The sequence below is a fragment of the Mastigoproctus giganteus genome, chromosome 4, assembly GCF_048544385.1.
Source record: "Mastigoproctus giganteus isolate SK-2022 chromosome 4, ASM4854438v1, whole genome shotgun sequence".
NCBI lineage: Eukaryota > Metazoa > Arthropoda > Arachnida > Uropygi > Thelyphonidae > Mastigoproctus > Mastigoproctus giganteus.
Window position 1 is genome coordinate 111,999,203 of NC_143578.1, and position 17,485 is coordinate 112,016,687.

The 17,485-nt window shown below is 35.8% G+C and overlaps 1 protein-coding gene across 1 annotated transcript in view; it reads right to left on the reverse strand.

The window, feature by feature from the left end:
• LOC150086997 (F-box/WD repeat-containing protein 9-like) overlaps positions 1–17,485 on the reverse strand; it is a 148,940-nt gene that overhangs the window by 82,248 nt on the left and 49,207 nt on the right. Inside the window, exon 4 of the mRNA XM_090371736.1 lies at positions 8,017–8,136. Within this exon, the coding sequence (XP_090227862.1) occupies positions 8,017–8,136 (120 nt within the window). The remainder of the gene's footprint in view (positions 1–8,016; positions 8,137–17,485) is intronic.

Here is a 17,485-nt window from a genome sequence, read left to right on the forward strand (position 1 = left end):
CAAATGAGATGTGTTGGCATGATTGGATGAAGTGTACATCACATTTTCTGTTAATTTTCAGCGGTGTGTGCGTGTGTTTTTGCTGCAACACAGGTGGTGAATATTAAAATTAAAAATTTAATAACTTTTAATATTTGAACTTTTTTAAATTTCATATTAATAGCTGCAAAATTTTTAAAAGGCAAAAAAATCATGTACTCTATGGTTTGCCATTTACTGTACTGTTATTCTGTGCTAATTAAACTTCTCAGCAATATGTACACTAGGTCCTCGTTTTACAAATGTTCACTTAATTTATGTGAAAGCATTTAAAAAATTTATTTTCCGTTTTTTTGGTATATGCAGTGAATTTTCACTACAATAAAAACATGCCAGGCAGTGCTTATATTGCCAGCCTGTCAGATAATCAAAGAATAATGAGGTTAATAAGATCAGTGCCAACATTGATGGTCACAAATGAAAGCATTATTGCTTTGCTAAAAGAATGCTATTATACTGATGAGGGAGAATTTTTGATTCAAGTGCCCACTTCTCCCCATCCCTTTTGATGTATATTTCAAATATAACTTGAATATGGAAAACAGCCCTGATTTATACTGAAAAGTTAAAGATTTCCTTTTTGAACATAGGGAGCTCTATGAAATGAAAAAACTCAATAGATGTTACTTGATACTTTCTTCATGCCAAGGATCCAATGACTCCTCATTTTGGCTTCACAACATTATATATTAATTTCAACCAGTAAATGACAATTTTGTTTATTTTTTTCTTTGTAACATATGTTTTTTTTTAATTTATTACTGATCATTTAAAACTATTGTTCATTATAGTATACTTACACTATAGATTTGCCTTTCTTTATTATTATGTATACAGGAACTCCCCGACTTATAGAAATTTGACTTTACTCAAGTTTTTGCCGGCCAGTGAAAACTTTAAAAAATCATGGAAACGTATTTTGCATCCCGTAGGAATAAATGGAGGTATCGTGAAACTATCGTAATGTGAACCCAATAACACATTGCTTTTTTTTAGTTTTTTTTTGTAATTAATTTGTTCCAAGTCCTTGGAAGTTGAAAATTTTGCTATATTACTAAGCTATTTATCTCTCCAAAAGGTCATATTACAATGGAAATTGCACTATCCTTTCATCGTTATCATATGTTTCCTGTTATATGAATCAATTTTGAACACCTTTGTGATATTTTTCTAAAGCACGTTTCTGGAGATCACGACGAAAAAAAAAAAAAAAAAACAAACAAACAATTTGCACTTTCAGTTTATTGGACTTTTCTGTTAGTGCATCTAATTATAAACAGGTAGTAAACTCGATCTTATTGCATTTGCAATAATACCGATAACTGCAATCATGTGGGTTTTTACGCTATTATGGTGAAATGTGTTCCCCTTCACTGAAATCTTCAATCATATAAAAAAAAAATTTTCAGAAACTTCTCTTCATTCCTATTTACATATTACAATGATGAAGGGAAAGCAACCAATGAAAAGTGCAAGGTAGTGCCAGGAAACGAAACAAAATCGATTTAGAAATGAATATGAAAATGATTAAGAAGTACGAAGCACGACAAAGTTTGTCATCTATTGCAAGGGAATTAGGTCTCGCTGCTTCAACAGTGAATACTATTTTAAGGGACAGTGCATGTTATAAAAGAACATCTTAAAGGATCAATGCATTTAAGATCAACAGTGATCCCAAAACAGCATTCGGGTGCTATATCGAAGATGGAAAAGCTATTAATAATATGGATGGAAAATCAGATTCAGAAGCGAGTGCCCCTGAGTCTAATGACCATTCAAGCAAAAGCAACAAGTATTTATAAAGATATTACAGATAAGTAAAGCGAATCCCAAGCCACGTTCCTGGCAAGCAACGGGTGGTTTAATAGGTTCAAGAATTGCACTGGTTTCCACAACATTAAAGTATGCGGTGAAGTTGCCAGTGCCGATTCTGCAGCTGCAGAGAATTTGTGACGTGTTGGAAAAAATTATTCATGAAGGCGGCTATTCAATGCAGCAAACTTTTAACATTGACGAGACGAGACTACTCTGTATTGTAAAAAAATGCCGGATCGAACATACACTGCCAAAGAGGAAAATACAATGCCAGGTTTCAAGGCATCAAAAGATAGGGCCATGCTCTTCCTTGGGGCTAATGCAGTGGGAGATTACAGATTAAAACCACTGCTTGTGTACCATTCTGAAAAACCTCTTGCATTTAAGGGCGTCAATAAAGCCGCCCTACCCATGAATTTCCGATCAAACCAGAAAGCATGGATAATAATATCTCTCTTTGAGGATTAGTTTAAATGCTGCTTCATTCCTGAGGTTGAAAAATATTGTAAAGACAACAACATTCCTTTCAAGATTTTGCTTCTATTAGATAACGCTCCTGGACATCCTACACATCTAGATGATTTCAATTCAAACGTGAGAGTCATATTTCTACCACCAAACACGACTTCGCTCATCCAACCTATGGATCAGGTGTTATTTTGAATTTAAAAGCATGCTATTTACGCACAGCATTTGCTCAGGCATTGTCTTCAGTGAGAAAAATTTTACGTTAAGAGACTTGTAAATCTTACAGTATTTACCACGCCATCTTAAACATTAATAAGGCCTAGGCAGAAATTACTAAAAGTTGTTTAAATGATACATGGAAGAAAATATGCCCACAGCATGTAAAAGTCTTTGAAGGATTTGAAAAAAGACAACTCATATGAAGAGGTTACAGATAAGATTGTAAAGGTTGCAGAGCTACTTCAGTTGGAGGTTGATGCCAAAGACGTGGAGGAGTTAACAGAGGAAGAAGAGAAGGAATTATCTAATGAAGAACTTATTGACTTGCAGGCAGCGATAGTGAAAGAAGAAAATCCTGACAAAGCTCAAGATGAACCAAATGAGGAGCCAAGATGCTTCATCACCAGAGAAATGGCAATGGCGAGGTTTGAGAAGATGGATTCTGACAGCGAACGGTTCTAAAAAGATAACAGAGGGGTGAATGATATGATTGCTTGGTACAAAGAAACCTACAATGAAAAGAAAAAGCAACAATCCAGCCATCCTTTAATATGTTCTTTTGTAAGGTTGAGCCCCAGACCCCTTCTAAATCTCCACAGCCCTCAACCTTCATAGCAGTGTACTTATCAGCTGAAGACATTGATTCTGGCAACAATGCTCGAGAGGTAAAACTTACTGACATTATGCCTGTCTCCTCTCTTTTTTTGTAATTTTATAGTTTTGAATTTTTTTTTAAATTACACACTTTTATAATTTTTCCTGCCAATGAGACAAAAAAATTGAATAAATACAATAAATAATTCTATTTACATGTTCATCGAACATATCTTTTTTGATTCAATCAATTCAGCGAACACAGTTGCAAGTGCTGCACAAACATGGGGGAAATTCCGACTTAGGTAGCGTTCCGCAGAATGCAACCCTTACTTAAGTCGGGGAGTTCCTGTATAAGGAAACTGATAGCCTCTGAATTTCCTAATTATTATCTTTCCCATATTTAGAAATGGGAAATTAATTTTAATTTAATGAATTTTTACTTAATACATAACTTCCAAAAAATGAATCCCTTTCATACAATGAGGAATCAATGTATCTATATTTAAATCTTTCATGGTCATTTCTAATAATGTATCTGTTTTAAGTACAAGCTACCAGAAAATGTGCCATTATGTGCTGCCATATCTTCAGTATTTCTAACTAATAGTAACAGATGACAACACGAAAATAGCTTTGAAATTCAAAGATGAAAAAGTCTGCAAATTCAGAGGAAACTGATAGCCTCTATGTTTTTTGATTTCAGCCCAAAATTGACGAAATTCTCTGGAATTTGGATTCAGAAGCTGATGAAACTGAATCAAAGTGATAAACAAACAAATATAGAGGGTATTTATCAGTAGTGGTAAATGATGCAAGAAAGCAAGCTGTTACAAAAACCGGCAAAAAATTTTACAATATCACCTGTCCAACACCCTCTAATAATGTGACTAGTTCCTCCTTAAATTTATCCAAACTACCAACTTCCACAACATCAGATGTAGGTTTGTTCCAACAATCAACTACCCTCTAACTAAAAGTAAATTTTAAAACATCTAACCTACAACCATCCTTCCTCAATTAAATTTATGCCCCCTTGTGTGTTGTCTGAGCAAGAGTAAGGATACTATCACCATTTAGTTTAATCAATCCATTCAAAGAACCTTAAACACCTCAGTCAGATCTCACAGGTGCCTAGTTTCAAAATGTTGCAATTTGCAGAACGAAGGCTTTCTTGATAAGAGCATCCTTTTGTGCTCATGACTAAACTTGTTGCTTCTCTCTGCATCTTTCCAATGGTTATACAGTAGAACGGTGGTTATCCGGAAGTCAGTTATCCAGAATAATTTGAAAGGCTGATCTTTCTTCTTTTTTTTATTATTAATGGTAGTACAATAAGCATTGGTTATAGTGATCATGTTTGCAAATTGAATTTAGATTCCAATAAGTGAGAGATCGAGTTTACTACCCATTTATAACAGACTGTACAAACAAAAAGCCCAATAAACCAAAAACTGGAAATTGTTTTTATTGTTTTATGGTTGTGACCTCTAGAATTCTATGTGACTTTCAGAAATGTGCTTTAGAAAAATATCACAGAGACTACTGGGTTTTCTCAGAAACCATAAGTGAATTTCAGATTAGCTTAGCTCTAGATTCGGTAAGAATAATATCAGCCTAAACTGTGCGATTATTTATTATTTATTTTTTTTGCAATTTTTTTTCAGTAAAATGTGAACAAATTGAAAATGTGTAGTTTTAACATTGCAACAACAATTAAAAAAAAAAAAAAAAAACGGAAATTATTAATAGAATTAGAAATGGTGAACATTTAGAAAATCTCTCCAAAGAGTCTAATGTGCGGACTTCAACAATTTATGACATCAAGAAAAATTCCAATGCTATAACAGAATTTGTGTCGATTATGGATAGTGAAGGAGGATCTAGCAGGAAAAAGATAATGTTGAAACCCGAAAATGTCGCTTTAGAGAGTGCACTTAATTTGTGGTTTCTTCAGAACCGAAGTTTAGGTGAACTAGTGTCTGGCCCAATGTTGTGTGAAAAAGCATTGGGCCAGACACTGGTTCACCTAAACTATATTTGCTTCAGTTATAGCAAATTACGTGAAAGAAAATGTTTATAATGTTGATGAGATGGGCTTATTATGGAAAACATTATTGAGGAAAACCCTAGCCACTAAAAGAAATTCCTGCACCAGATTTTAAGATGAGAAAAGAGCGAGTTACAATTGATATGTGTGCAAATGCTACTGGGATGCACAGATTGTCCATGTTCAATTATCAGTAAGTAGAAAAAACCGAGAGCATTTAAAAATCTTTCTAATTTTCCTGTTTTGTATAAAAATCATAAAAATGCCTGGATGGATGTTTCTTGCTTCCAAGATTAGTTTATAAATTTTTTTATCTAATTAATCATAGTTATTTAATTTAATCGTTAGGTAAGATTAAATTTATTTAAATTTTACCTTACATTTGATTATCTGGAATATTTTGCTATTTGGAACAGGTTTGACATCAGTTATTCTGGATAACTGATGCTCTACTGTACATCCTTCTTAAAATGAGGCTTCCAGACCTGTATGCAGAATCAAGATAGTGCCTGATCATTGCCTAACCAGTGGAATAATTACCTCCTTATCCTTGCTGGCAAAATTCCTGTATAACATTGACAAAAATCCCATAAACTGTCCTAGCAGCCCATCTGCATCACTCAAAGAACTTCATGTCTAACTGAACACTTACCAACAGATCTTTTTTGTCCTCTACTACCTAATGCGTAGTTTGAATGTATTACACACGGTTGATATGTTATTCTGGGATTACTGCTACCCATATGCGGTACCTTGAATTTGCCAAGCTAAATTACAATTGCCACTTCTCAGCCCATCTACCTTGTTGTTTATACTCATATTTCCAATCTTTCTATGAATCTGTAAAATGTTTCAACTCACATATCTTGTTCAACAATTTTTAGCTGGAATTGGGTTTATTTTTATATTTTTTATTTCATGTATTCATTCATAAATTTTAAGATTTTAAATACTTTTGGATGGGGTTTTGTTATATCTCTTTCTAATCCAGAGATAATTATTCCATCTTTTTCTATTTATTTTTTTATATTATCTTTTTGCTATTGCTCTTTTTTAATTCTGTTCTATTGAATGTATTATTTTACTGTCTAAGCATTTCTTATAATTTTCTCTTCTCTTCTTATTTCTTAATCCCAATTTCATAGTACTCTTTCCCATTTAATTTTGAATCCTAAACTCTATAGCAGCAATACCATGGTTTCATTCATATTCTGCCAGAGGGAAGTTACTCTATAACTTCCCTCTGTTCTAACTTATTTAATTTTTCATTCATTCATTCTTTTCTAAATAAAGCCACCTTACACTTGTATGTATCATTTAATAATGCTGTTTTATATTTGCCTTTGCTTTTGTTATCCAGGCTTTTTTGCACTTTAGTCTTGGTTAAAATGTAGATACTGTATATGTATTTAAATTACCTAATTCAATTTTTCTTGCTTGCTTTTATGTTACATAAATTATACATTAAGTTAGCATGCAGTTCCACATTTTTATTCTTTCTTGACCATATAACAGTCCTAAAAATCGCTTTCTGCATGAAAATTATGAACTCTTTATGTACTATGCAATGATTACCTGCTTAAAGAGGCCACTTTCAAGCAGTCCCATGAATGATTACTTTAGGTTGGTCACTCTGCAAGTGTGACTTGTGTACAGGCCCAAAGCAGTTCATAAAAGATTACATATACGATGGGGATTAGCAAATTTTTACACACAGTAAACTTATTTAAGTTGTATAGTTAGCATTAGTTGAGGTATATGATGCAAGAAAGCAAGCTTGTACAGCATCAGTCCAAAAAAAAAAAACCCTTCCCATTTCACACATCCAATCACTCCAAATGTTTGCCCAGCTCAGCCTTAAATTTATTTAAGCTATCAACTTCCACAACAACAGATGGAATTCTGTTCCAGCAATCAACCACCCACTGGCCAAAGGCAAACTTCTGCATATCTTTTCTACAATTGTCCTTCCTCAATTTGAATTTATGCCATCTCAGGTTCTTAATCTGAACAATCCCATCAGCAATAAGCCTGCTCAACCCATTCAAGGCCTTATACACCTCAATCATATCACCGCGCAGGTGCCTAGTCTCCAGACACTACAATTTCCAGAACTTAAGCCTTTCTTGGCAAGAGGACCCCTTCATTTAGCCTCACCAATCTTGTTTTCCTTCTCTGTACTTGCTGTAACTCTACATCCTTCCTAAAATGAGGCCTCCAGTGTATGCGGTACTCAAGGTGTGGTCTGACCATTGCTTTAAACAAAGGGATAATCACCTCCTTATCCCTGCTAGCAAAATTCCTATATATCATTGACGAGACCCCATGAGCTACTCTTGTAGCCTTTTTCACTGCTCAGAAAACTTCGCATCTGACTGCACAATTACCCCCAGGTCTTTTTCATTCTCCACTACCCTGAGTGTAGTACCACACAGTTGGCATGTTTCTCTTGGGTTACTGCTATCCATATGCAGTACTTTGCATTTATCAATGTTAAACTTCAATTGCCACTTCTCAGCATCCATCTGCCTAACTTTTCTAGATCCTAGAAAAGTAGATCCTAACTTTTCTAGTTGCATCATTACATAATATATCATGCTATTTACTGTGTATAGAAATGATGCTAATGCACTAACAACTTATATGACAGTAAACTCTATCTGGTCTGAGGCTTTTTACTCTAAATCCTACACATATGGAGGGGTTATGTGCACTTGCATAAAAACTTCAGAATTTTTTTAAATAACAGAACAGAAATTTTTTATAATTAACAGAGAAAAGTAATTTAACATAATGAATACTAAACTTCAATAAATACACCAAATACCTGCCTTGTGAGCAACAATTTCCTTTAAAAATTTCTTTGATTCATGCACTGGATTTCCTAAATTTTTGATGTCCCAAAATTTTAGTGTATGGTCCCTTGATCCTGAGACACAGAGTTCACCTTTCTGAAATTCAGACATATATAAATTTCAAATAAAAAAGTGGATACTAGCTACAACCTATTGTTAGTGGCTCTGAAAATACAAGGTGAACCAAAATTCACATGAAATATGCTTTTTACCTCTACTATGGATTTATCCTTCTCAGCAATAATTACTGATTCAGCAGCTGACAACATTGTTGTACATAGGTTGAAATATCCTTGAATAGCTTACATTTTAATTTAGTAATCATAAGTGATGTGTTCTGTTCACTAATTCTGATCATGTTAATTCTCAAAGGAATTTTTTTCTTAATCTTGAGCAATGTCCAAGGCAATTTAAACAGGCATTTATATTATACCAGCGTCAAGACCAGAGTTTCTGATATGTGGACAGTGTTAATTCAGAAAAGCATTCTTAATTCCCTTTGGTGTCAAGCAATGTTTAACCAGCATGCAAGTTTCTAAGGCAATACTGTCAATAGATGGGTGTGTTTTGTAAAAAGCAAACAAACTAAAAAAGAAGTTGAAATGGCATTTTTACTATGCCCAAGTTATGTAGGAATTAAAAATTTTGTTTTGCGAACAAAGTTCATTCCATGAAGTAAACATGCTGGATATATTTTCAGATGAAACAGTGGAAATACTGAAAAGTCACACTTGTTTCAAAAAGTGCCTCTATGCTATGTAAACACCAAATTCTGGTGATGATTATTGTTGTTGTTTGGCTTGTTTTATGATCATTTCACAAAACACGGACAATCAAGGACAAGGACCTTGGTCTTAGTTTCCCTTGCTGATGCATCATGTAATAGGTAATAGTAACATGTCATATAGTGCAAGGAAACTGCATTATAGCCTCAGTTGCTGATGCGCCAAAAAAACCTAAATCAAATCAAAATCAAGCTTTTGCTGCACTGGCAAGGGGAAAAAAAAACAACAACACACAAATCATTTGTTTCCCCCCCCACATAGGTAACTATCCAGTTGACCTCTGAATTTATTCAAACTGTCAGCCTCAACTACCTGTGAAGGCAACCTGTTCCTGCAATCAACGACTTGCTGGCTAAAAGGAAACTTCCTACAATCTAGGCTAAACCTCTTCCCCTTGTAATTTAAATTCATGTCCCTAAGTTCTGCAATTCTCTATAACAGTGAAAATTCTGCCTGCATCCATTTTACTAACCCCCTCTCAGAGCCTTATAAACTTCAATCAGGTCACCTCTGAGGTGCCTGGTTACCAAGCTCTGCAGCCCACATAATCTTTGAGAAGAGAAGGAATATGATCACCCTTTTACTCATCTCACCATCGAGTTGCTGTCTTTGGAAACTTTCAAGAAGCTCAATATCTTTTCTCAGGTGAGGTCTCCATACTTGAATACAGGATTCCAAATGTGGTCGTACAATTACAATTATACAACGGTAATTGTATAATTGTAATGATAATGCTCAATAAATCATCAATAAGAGGCGCCTCCGTAGCCAGGTGGGAAGGAGCAGCAGTGCATAGCACACGCTTCTTGATTAGACCGGGGTTTGAGCCCGTGCCCACAAAATACAGAGGATGCGGAAAGGTCAGGGAATGACCACCGCATATCACCAGAGCAATATGGCCTTAGTTGCTAATGCTCCTAAAAACCAAATAACAAACATAATAAACAATCAACAATAAGATACCATAGGCTTTCCTGGCTGCCAGTTTACACTTCTCAGAAAACTTCATAATCTGCCCGTATTATAACTCCCAGATTCCTTTCTTCTTCTATTGTTTTTAATTCAACTCCACCAAGCGTATAAATTATTTTGGGGTTTAGAATATTAGATTATACTATGATTTTATTGGCGCATTAGTGTCTAAGGCTTATTTTGGGGTTGCTATTTCCCAAGTGACCTTGCATTTTGCTGCATTAAAACACAGCTGCCACTTTTATGACCATTCTTGCAGTCTGTTCAAGTCATCCTGAAGGAGTGCTGCTTGGTACTGATCATTAACTACTCTACCAATCTTTACGTCATCTAGGCTGTGAAATTTATTATATCTATTTTAGTTAATTAAGGGTTAAATCATCAAAGAGTACGAATACTCTTCTCAAAGATACGTAAACTGTTTACGTGTCTTCTTAAGACACGTAAACAGTTTGCTTTCTCACCAAGCATACGAGAGAGTATCTGAGGAGTCTGCAGATTTGGCAATGACTAGGAGATAGAACTGATAGTTGAAAAGAATAGGCATTCAATTATAAATGTGCCTAACTAAGTTATACAGGGTGATTCACTACCAGTGCGACAAACTTGCAGGAGGTGTAGGGGGCACAAAGACGAATCGGAATCACATAGCACTGCAGGGTCCGAAATGCCTTCGTCATGCAGTAGAGGACGTTGAACGGGAGGTCCCGTGAAGAGCGATCCCGCTGGAAGTCAGCATTTGCGAACCGTTTCTGTTGAAGAAACCAAGTAGCAAAAGTCCTCCGGAGTGGATAATCCGCAGGCTCCAATGATTGGACGCGTTGCAGATGGTATGAAATTTGGTTTGTTGACAGTATCCTCCATACCGTGGATTGGGAAATACCCAATCGTTGGCCTATCGTTCGAGTACTCGTACTGCCTTCTGCAAGACGTAGGACATTCTCCTCATTGTCTGGCGTCCTCGTCGTTCGCTCTCGATTCATGGTACCTCTCGTGAAACAACCAGTCTCACGTAACCTTCTGTGCACACGTGCGAAAATCATATGATGAGGAGCACACCTGTGCGGGAAACGTTCCTTGTACAAGCGCAGAGCAGTGTGCCCGTTACAGTCCGCAGCTCCATATGCGAGGTGCATCTCGGCCAGTTCAACGTTTGAATACTCATCCATCCTACTGCCTCAGGGAACCGGTTCACAAATGCTGACTTCCAGCGGGATCGCTGTCCACGCAACCTCCCATTCAACGTCCTCTACCGCATGACGAAGGAATTTCGGACCCTGCAATGCTATGTGATTCCGATTCGTCTTTGTGCTCCCTACACCTCCTGCAAGTTTGTCACATTGGTAGTGAATCACCCTGTATATGACATACAGAACAATAATTTAAAATGTGGAAAGGTGTGCCCAACACAGCTTTGTCAGTATAACTCAAAGCTTTCCAAAGTGACTGATGCATCATGTCCAAAAGGCTGCTGCCAAATTTTGGTATCATATCAGCATTATTTCAACTGTGATTTTCTTTCACTGCATATATTGATTTCATTAAAGTACAATTGTTTAATGTACATAGTGGCCAAAAGCTCTGGACACATTCTTTCTCTCTGAAAGTTAATAACTGATGAAACTGATTTTAAAATGCCTTGTTTAAGCTTTTCTTAGTGCCACACACCTTCCTCTCTTACTTGTCTACACACTTTTGGCCCAAAACAATGAAGTTGCATACTGCTACATTTAGAATTTACTTACAGATAAAGAATAAAAAGGTTATTTGTTGTTATTTTGGTTTTTAGGAGCATTAGCAACTAAGGCCATATTGCTCCGGGGATATGCAGTGGTCATTCCCTAACCTTTCCGCATCCTCCGTATTTGGTGGTCATGGGCTCGAACCCCTGTCTAATCAAGAAGCATGTGCTACGCACTGCTGCTCCTGCCCACTTGGCTACGAAGGCGCCAAAAAAGTTTGGAAAGCACTGGCATAACTTCTCATCTTTACTCATAATCTGCAATTCCATAAAGTTTTTTTTTATACAAAGTTTATTATGCACTTGATCTTTCCAAAGTTGCGGCCAAATGGAAGTATACTTGGCACAAAAGACATCTCTATAATCTGTATAATGCACAAACTGAAACATCACATGCATCACAATCTGGATTTTTTATAGCTTGGCTATTATGATTGTTTCCTGAGATTCCAACATGACTAGGAATTCAAGGGATATATATTTTTTTTTTTTTTTTTTTTTTAAATCCTTGAGGTGATTCTTATGATGCTGTATCAATGAATGTGAGAAGGTTCGTTATTCCACAGAGTTAATATTGCACTAAGGGGGTCACAGTACAGGTGAGGGCAGGAAAAAAGTACAAATAAAAAAAGTACATTAGTACAAACATAAGGCAGGGAAGCAGTTGCAGAAAAAAATACTGCCACACCTATTAAGTTGTTTGATTTTGATCCATATGTATATATTTCATGATTATTTCTGTGTTCTGAACTGTGCAACATATTTAACTTTTGAATGGCAACTTGTTATATATTATTTTATTTATTTATTTTTTTTCCATTTTTTAAGGTTAGGGACAGATAAAAGCACAGCTGAGAAGGAAGTCCTGAACTTATTTGTTTAAATGTAGAAATGTAAGTTCCCCTCCAATCTCAAACTAAGTGTGATTCATATTTCTGCTGGTTCATTTGGCTTCAGATCACAGTTAATTATTCATCAAGGTTTGTGAATAACGAACAGTTTCAGTGTGTTAACTGTGCATTTTTGCCACATACATGCAGACCAGAATCTCAGTGAAGATGCAAGAAACTCAGGCACATCCATGTATAAGCTATAGACATAAGTCTAAAGACTCCTATGGGTATGCAAAGAGCACTGTGGTGAATGATAGCTAAATGTTATAATGTGCTCTGTCTAGGTGAAGCATATACAGTAAATTCATAATCCAACTGAGATCTAATCAGGTTTTGTATAGCTGTAGCAATGTTTGTAAGCTCCCCAGAGCATTACAGATACCATATGCAAGATGTTGGGTTTTGATTGGTAGCTAGTTCCAAGTCTTTGTATATGTTCATGAAAGTTTAATTCATTATCTAAGATTAAACTTAAGAAAAAGAAATTTGACAGGTAGAGGAAAATTATTTAAATATAACATTGGCACAGGATGAAGGGCACATTACAGATTTTTTTCTCAGCTGTTCTATATCTATTATTTCTTGTCCATATTTTTATTTTGTTTATGGTTAGATGGAGATGCCACTCAGTAGTACTTTGTGATCAAAATGAGATGGAAAGATCATCTGCATACATATAAATTCCCAGAGAGGTAGCATAACCTTTGTAATATTATTCACTTCAAAGGGCAAATAAGGTTGCACTTAATAACCAGCAGGGGATTCTTTCCATCTGTACATATATTGTAGATAAAAAAAAAGTCTTTACGTCACACCTGAAAAGTTCTGATGAAAAGGATGTTTCACCATTAACTTAAGCTTTCTTTTGTATCTTAATTCAAGTATATCTTGTAAGATTCTGAATCATCATGATTTCTGAAGATTTAGGTTTATCATCACCACATGATGTCTTCCAATAAGTGAATTTCTTATATTTGTTTAAACTTTGACATATAAGTTAAGAGCAGGGCTGTTTTTCTTAAATCTAAATTGGTGTGATTAAACAATCTCTTTTTCTAGTAACTACGTCAATATTCCCTGTACTATTCATATGAGGATTTTACTTAAGCAACTGATATCAATGAAATAGGATGGTAATTGCATGTAAGAGTGGGATTTTTCCCAGGATTGGGAAATGCAAGAGCAACTGCATGTTGCTATGTGAATGGATAGGAATTGCTTAGAAAAACTGAATTATAAATTCTGTTTATAATTAAATTTTTGCATCATGGTATATATACAGTTGGGCCTACAGAACTCTCAAGTACATTTTCAGCAGTTGCAATAAATCCTTTTTAAAATGGTAGATTATATGAGTGAGGTATAGTAGTTGAGTTCAACTTGCTTCATTCATTTTAAGCTTTTGTAAATCTATACTATAGGTTTTGATTGTGGATGTAGTAGCAAAGGAATCAACCAAAATTTTAGTTTTCAACTGTCAAGGTACAATCTACAATGAAAAATTGTAGATTGTACAGGGTGTGATCAAAAAATTCACAGACTGGCTTTACGTATTTGAAATTTTGTAACTATTGGGAGTTGTGACATCACAATTTGTTTGGTGCCTCATGTAGACATAGGAATGCATGAATCACCCATTTTCCTGCAGTAATTCTGAATTAACACATGTTGAATAGATAGGAATAGATATTTTTTGTGTTTCTTGCATTTTAAAATGAATGATTTTACTAATGAGTGAATCTGGATCAAATTTTATTTCAAATTAGAGGAAAAGTGCATGTTAAAAACCTGCTTTTGAGAAGATATTTCCGGATTTGGCGGAAAAAATTCACAATGAACAACACCATAACAATAAAAAAAAATGACAAGCATGTATGACTTCTTGCTTTCTTTAAATGGGGAGAACAGGAAGTTTGCCACTGCATGCTTTAACACTTGGTTTATAGATCATACCGATCATATGTTTCTGCACCATTTTTAACCAAGTTTCGCTAAAAATTTAAAAACAATTCTTTGCTTTAAATTACGATTACTCATTTTTCAACCAAAGGGTTAAAAACACTTTTAGAGGTAAGTATTAGCAAGATTAATTTTATGGGCATGTTTCTAATTTTTTTCTTACTGAATGAAGACAATTTTTTTTTTGCACATTTTTTTTTTGTGTACAGGTATGCAACCCTCATTATGTCATATAAACTACATTTTGCATTACACGGATTTGGACTGCACGGTGTTTTCCTGGAATGTAACCCTCGCACAAATCGGGGGGGGAACTGTACGTTACTCAAGATGTAGCCTAACTATGGCCTTCTAAATAGGGATAATCACCTTTTTATCCCTGCCAGCAAAGTTTCTGTATATCATTAACAAAACCCCATAAGCTGTCCTGGCAGCATGTCAGTACTGCTCAGAGAATTTCATATCTGACTGCACAATTACCCCCGGGTCATTTTCATTTTCCACTACCCTGTAGTACCACACAGTTGATAAGTTACTCTGGGATTACTGCTATCCATATGCAATACCTTGCATTTTTCAATCCTAAACTTCAACTGCCATTTCTCATTCCATTGATCCAATTTTTCTAGATCTTGTTGTAGTAGCTCACCCTGATTACTGTAATTAAATCTTTCAAAAGCGTGGTTTTAACAACTTTCCTAATTGATGACACTGTCTTTTGTTCTAAAAATTAAAATAATTTCCCAACAAGTTGTATTGTTAATGATTGCATTATCACCAAGAAAGTTGCAAAAGATTGATTTTAGCATTAGTAGAGACATATGATGCAAGAAAGCAAGGTTATGCAGCATCAGCCAAAAAAAACACTCCCATTTCACCCCTCCATTCGATCCAAATGCCTGTCTGGCTCAGCCTTAAATTTATTTAGGTTATTAGCTTCCACAACAAAAGATGGAAACCTGTTCCACCAATCAACTACCCGCTGGCTAAAGGCAAATTTCCGCACATCTATTCTACAACTATCTTTCCTCAATTTGAAACTGTGCCCCCTCAAGTTCTTAGTCTGAGCAAGAGGAAGAAACCCATCAGCATTCAGCTTGCTCAAATCATTCAAGGCCTTATACACCTTAATCAGATCACCTTGTGGATACCTACTCTCCAGGTGCTGCAATTTGCAGAACTTAAGCCTTTCTTGGTAAACGTTTGTTCCCCTCACCAATCTTTTTGCCCTTCTTTGTACTCATTCTAGCAATTCTATATCTTTCCTAAAATGAGGCCTCCAGACCTGTACACAGTACTCTAGGTGTGGCCTGACCACTGCCTTGTACGAGATAATCACCTCCCTGTCCCTGCTAGCAAAATTCCTATATATCATTGACAAGACTCCATGACCTGCCCTGGCAGCCCATCTGCACTGCTCAGCGAACTTCTATTTGACTGCACAATTATCCCCAGGTTTTTTTCACTTTCCACTTCCCTGAGTGTAGTAACACAGAGTTGATATGTTTCTCTTTGGTTATCGCTATCCATATGCAGTACTTTGCAAATTTGGTTCAATGTTAGACTTCAGCTGCCACTTCTCAGCCCATTTGTCCAACTTATTTAGATCCAGTTGGAGTAGCATACTGTCTTTACTGTTGTTAACAACATTGCCAACCTTTGTGTCATCTGCAAACTTGGACATTAAACCTGATATACCTTCATCGATATCACTGATAAATAAACAAAACAACAATGGGCCCAACACCGAACCCTGGGGAACTCCACTAACAACATTTGTTCACGAATGTCCACTGATTACCACTCTCTGTCATCTTTATCCATTGTAGCAACTTGCCCTTAATGCCATACTTCTTCAATTTGTACAGCAGTCTTCCATGTGCAACAGTATCAAAAGCTGTCCTGAAATCCAAGTATATGACATCAAAATTATTTTTGGCATTCAGTTCCTTTGTGACTACATCATAGTATCCAATCAGATTGGTCAGAAAAGATTTCCTTTAACAAACCCATGCTGTGTCTGAATTATTACTGGTCTTGTCTAGATGATCCTGCAGTGCTTCTTTAACCAGTGACTCCATTAGTTTCCTTGGAACAGAAGGAACAGGTATGCAATTACTTGTGTCACCCTTTGATCCTCTTTGCGAATTGAGGATACATTTGCACATCTGAAGTCTGTGTTGACCTCCCTGAGTCCAAGGACGCCCTCATAATTATGGCTAAGGGTTTGCTTACTTCCTTTGCTGCCTCCTTTAATATAACTGGATAGATACCGTCCACCCCTGGTGCCTTCCTTATGTTTAACTTCAACAATTTTTCCTCAACTTTTCTCTCATTTATTAAAAAATCACTTAGCTCCCTGTAAGCATTTGATAAACTTCTGACACTCCCCTCATTGCATCTACATTCACGCATGAGGAGTCATTCAAAATACTCATTCAGTTTATCAGCTACCTGAGCATGATCATCAATAGTCAACTCATCTATGTTAAGTGGTCCAATCTGATTCATCCCTTTCCTTCTAGAGTTTACATAAGTAAAGAACTCTTTGCTGTTTTTCTTTGCATCCTTTTCCAAAGATTTCTCGTAATCTGCCTTTGCCTGCCTAACCTCCTTTGTGACTTGATTACAGACTAGTTTATACCAACCATAGGCTTCTGTGTCGCCTGATACTTTATATGCATCCCATACATCCTTCTCCTCTGCCACAAGCCTCATTAATTCATCTGACATCCATTTAGGCCTAAACCTTGAACAGTATTTCTTAGTTGGAATGAAAAGCCTAGTAGCCTCCTAAATTAAGTCCCTGAAGGCTTCCTATTTAGAATTCAATGTTGGTAACATTATCAGTTGATCCTACTGTACAGAATTTAAAAACTGTCTGAGACCTCTGTAGTAACCTTTACAAAAGCAAAAGCCCTTCCCTTTAGCCTTGATGGTATTTACATCTTTAAGTATTTCCCACATCAGTACATTGTGATCAGTGTCACATTTTCATTCCATTTGCTTGAAACATTTTTGGGTGTATGTCATCAGATCCTACTTTAATACTATACAGTTAGTCTGATCCATTTTAGGCTCCTTTTAGTCCTGAG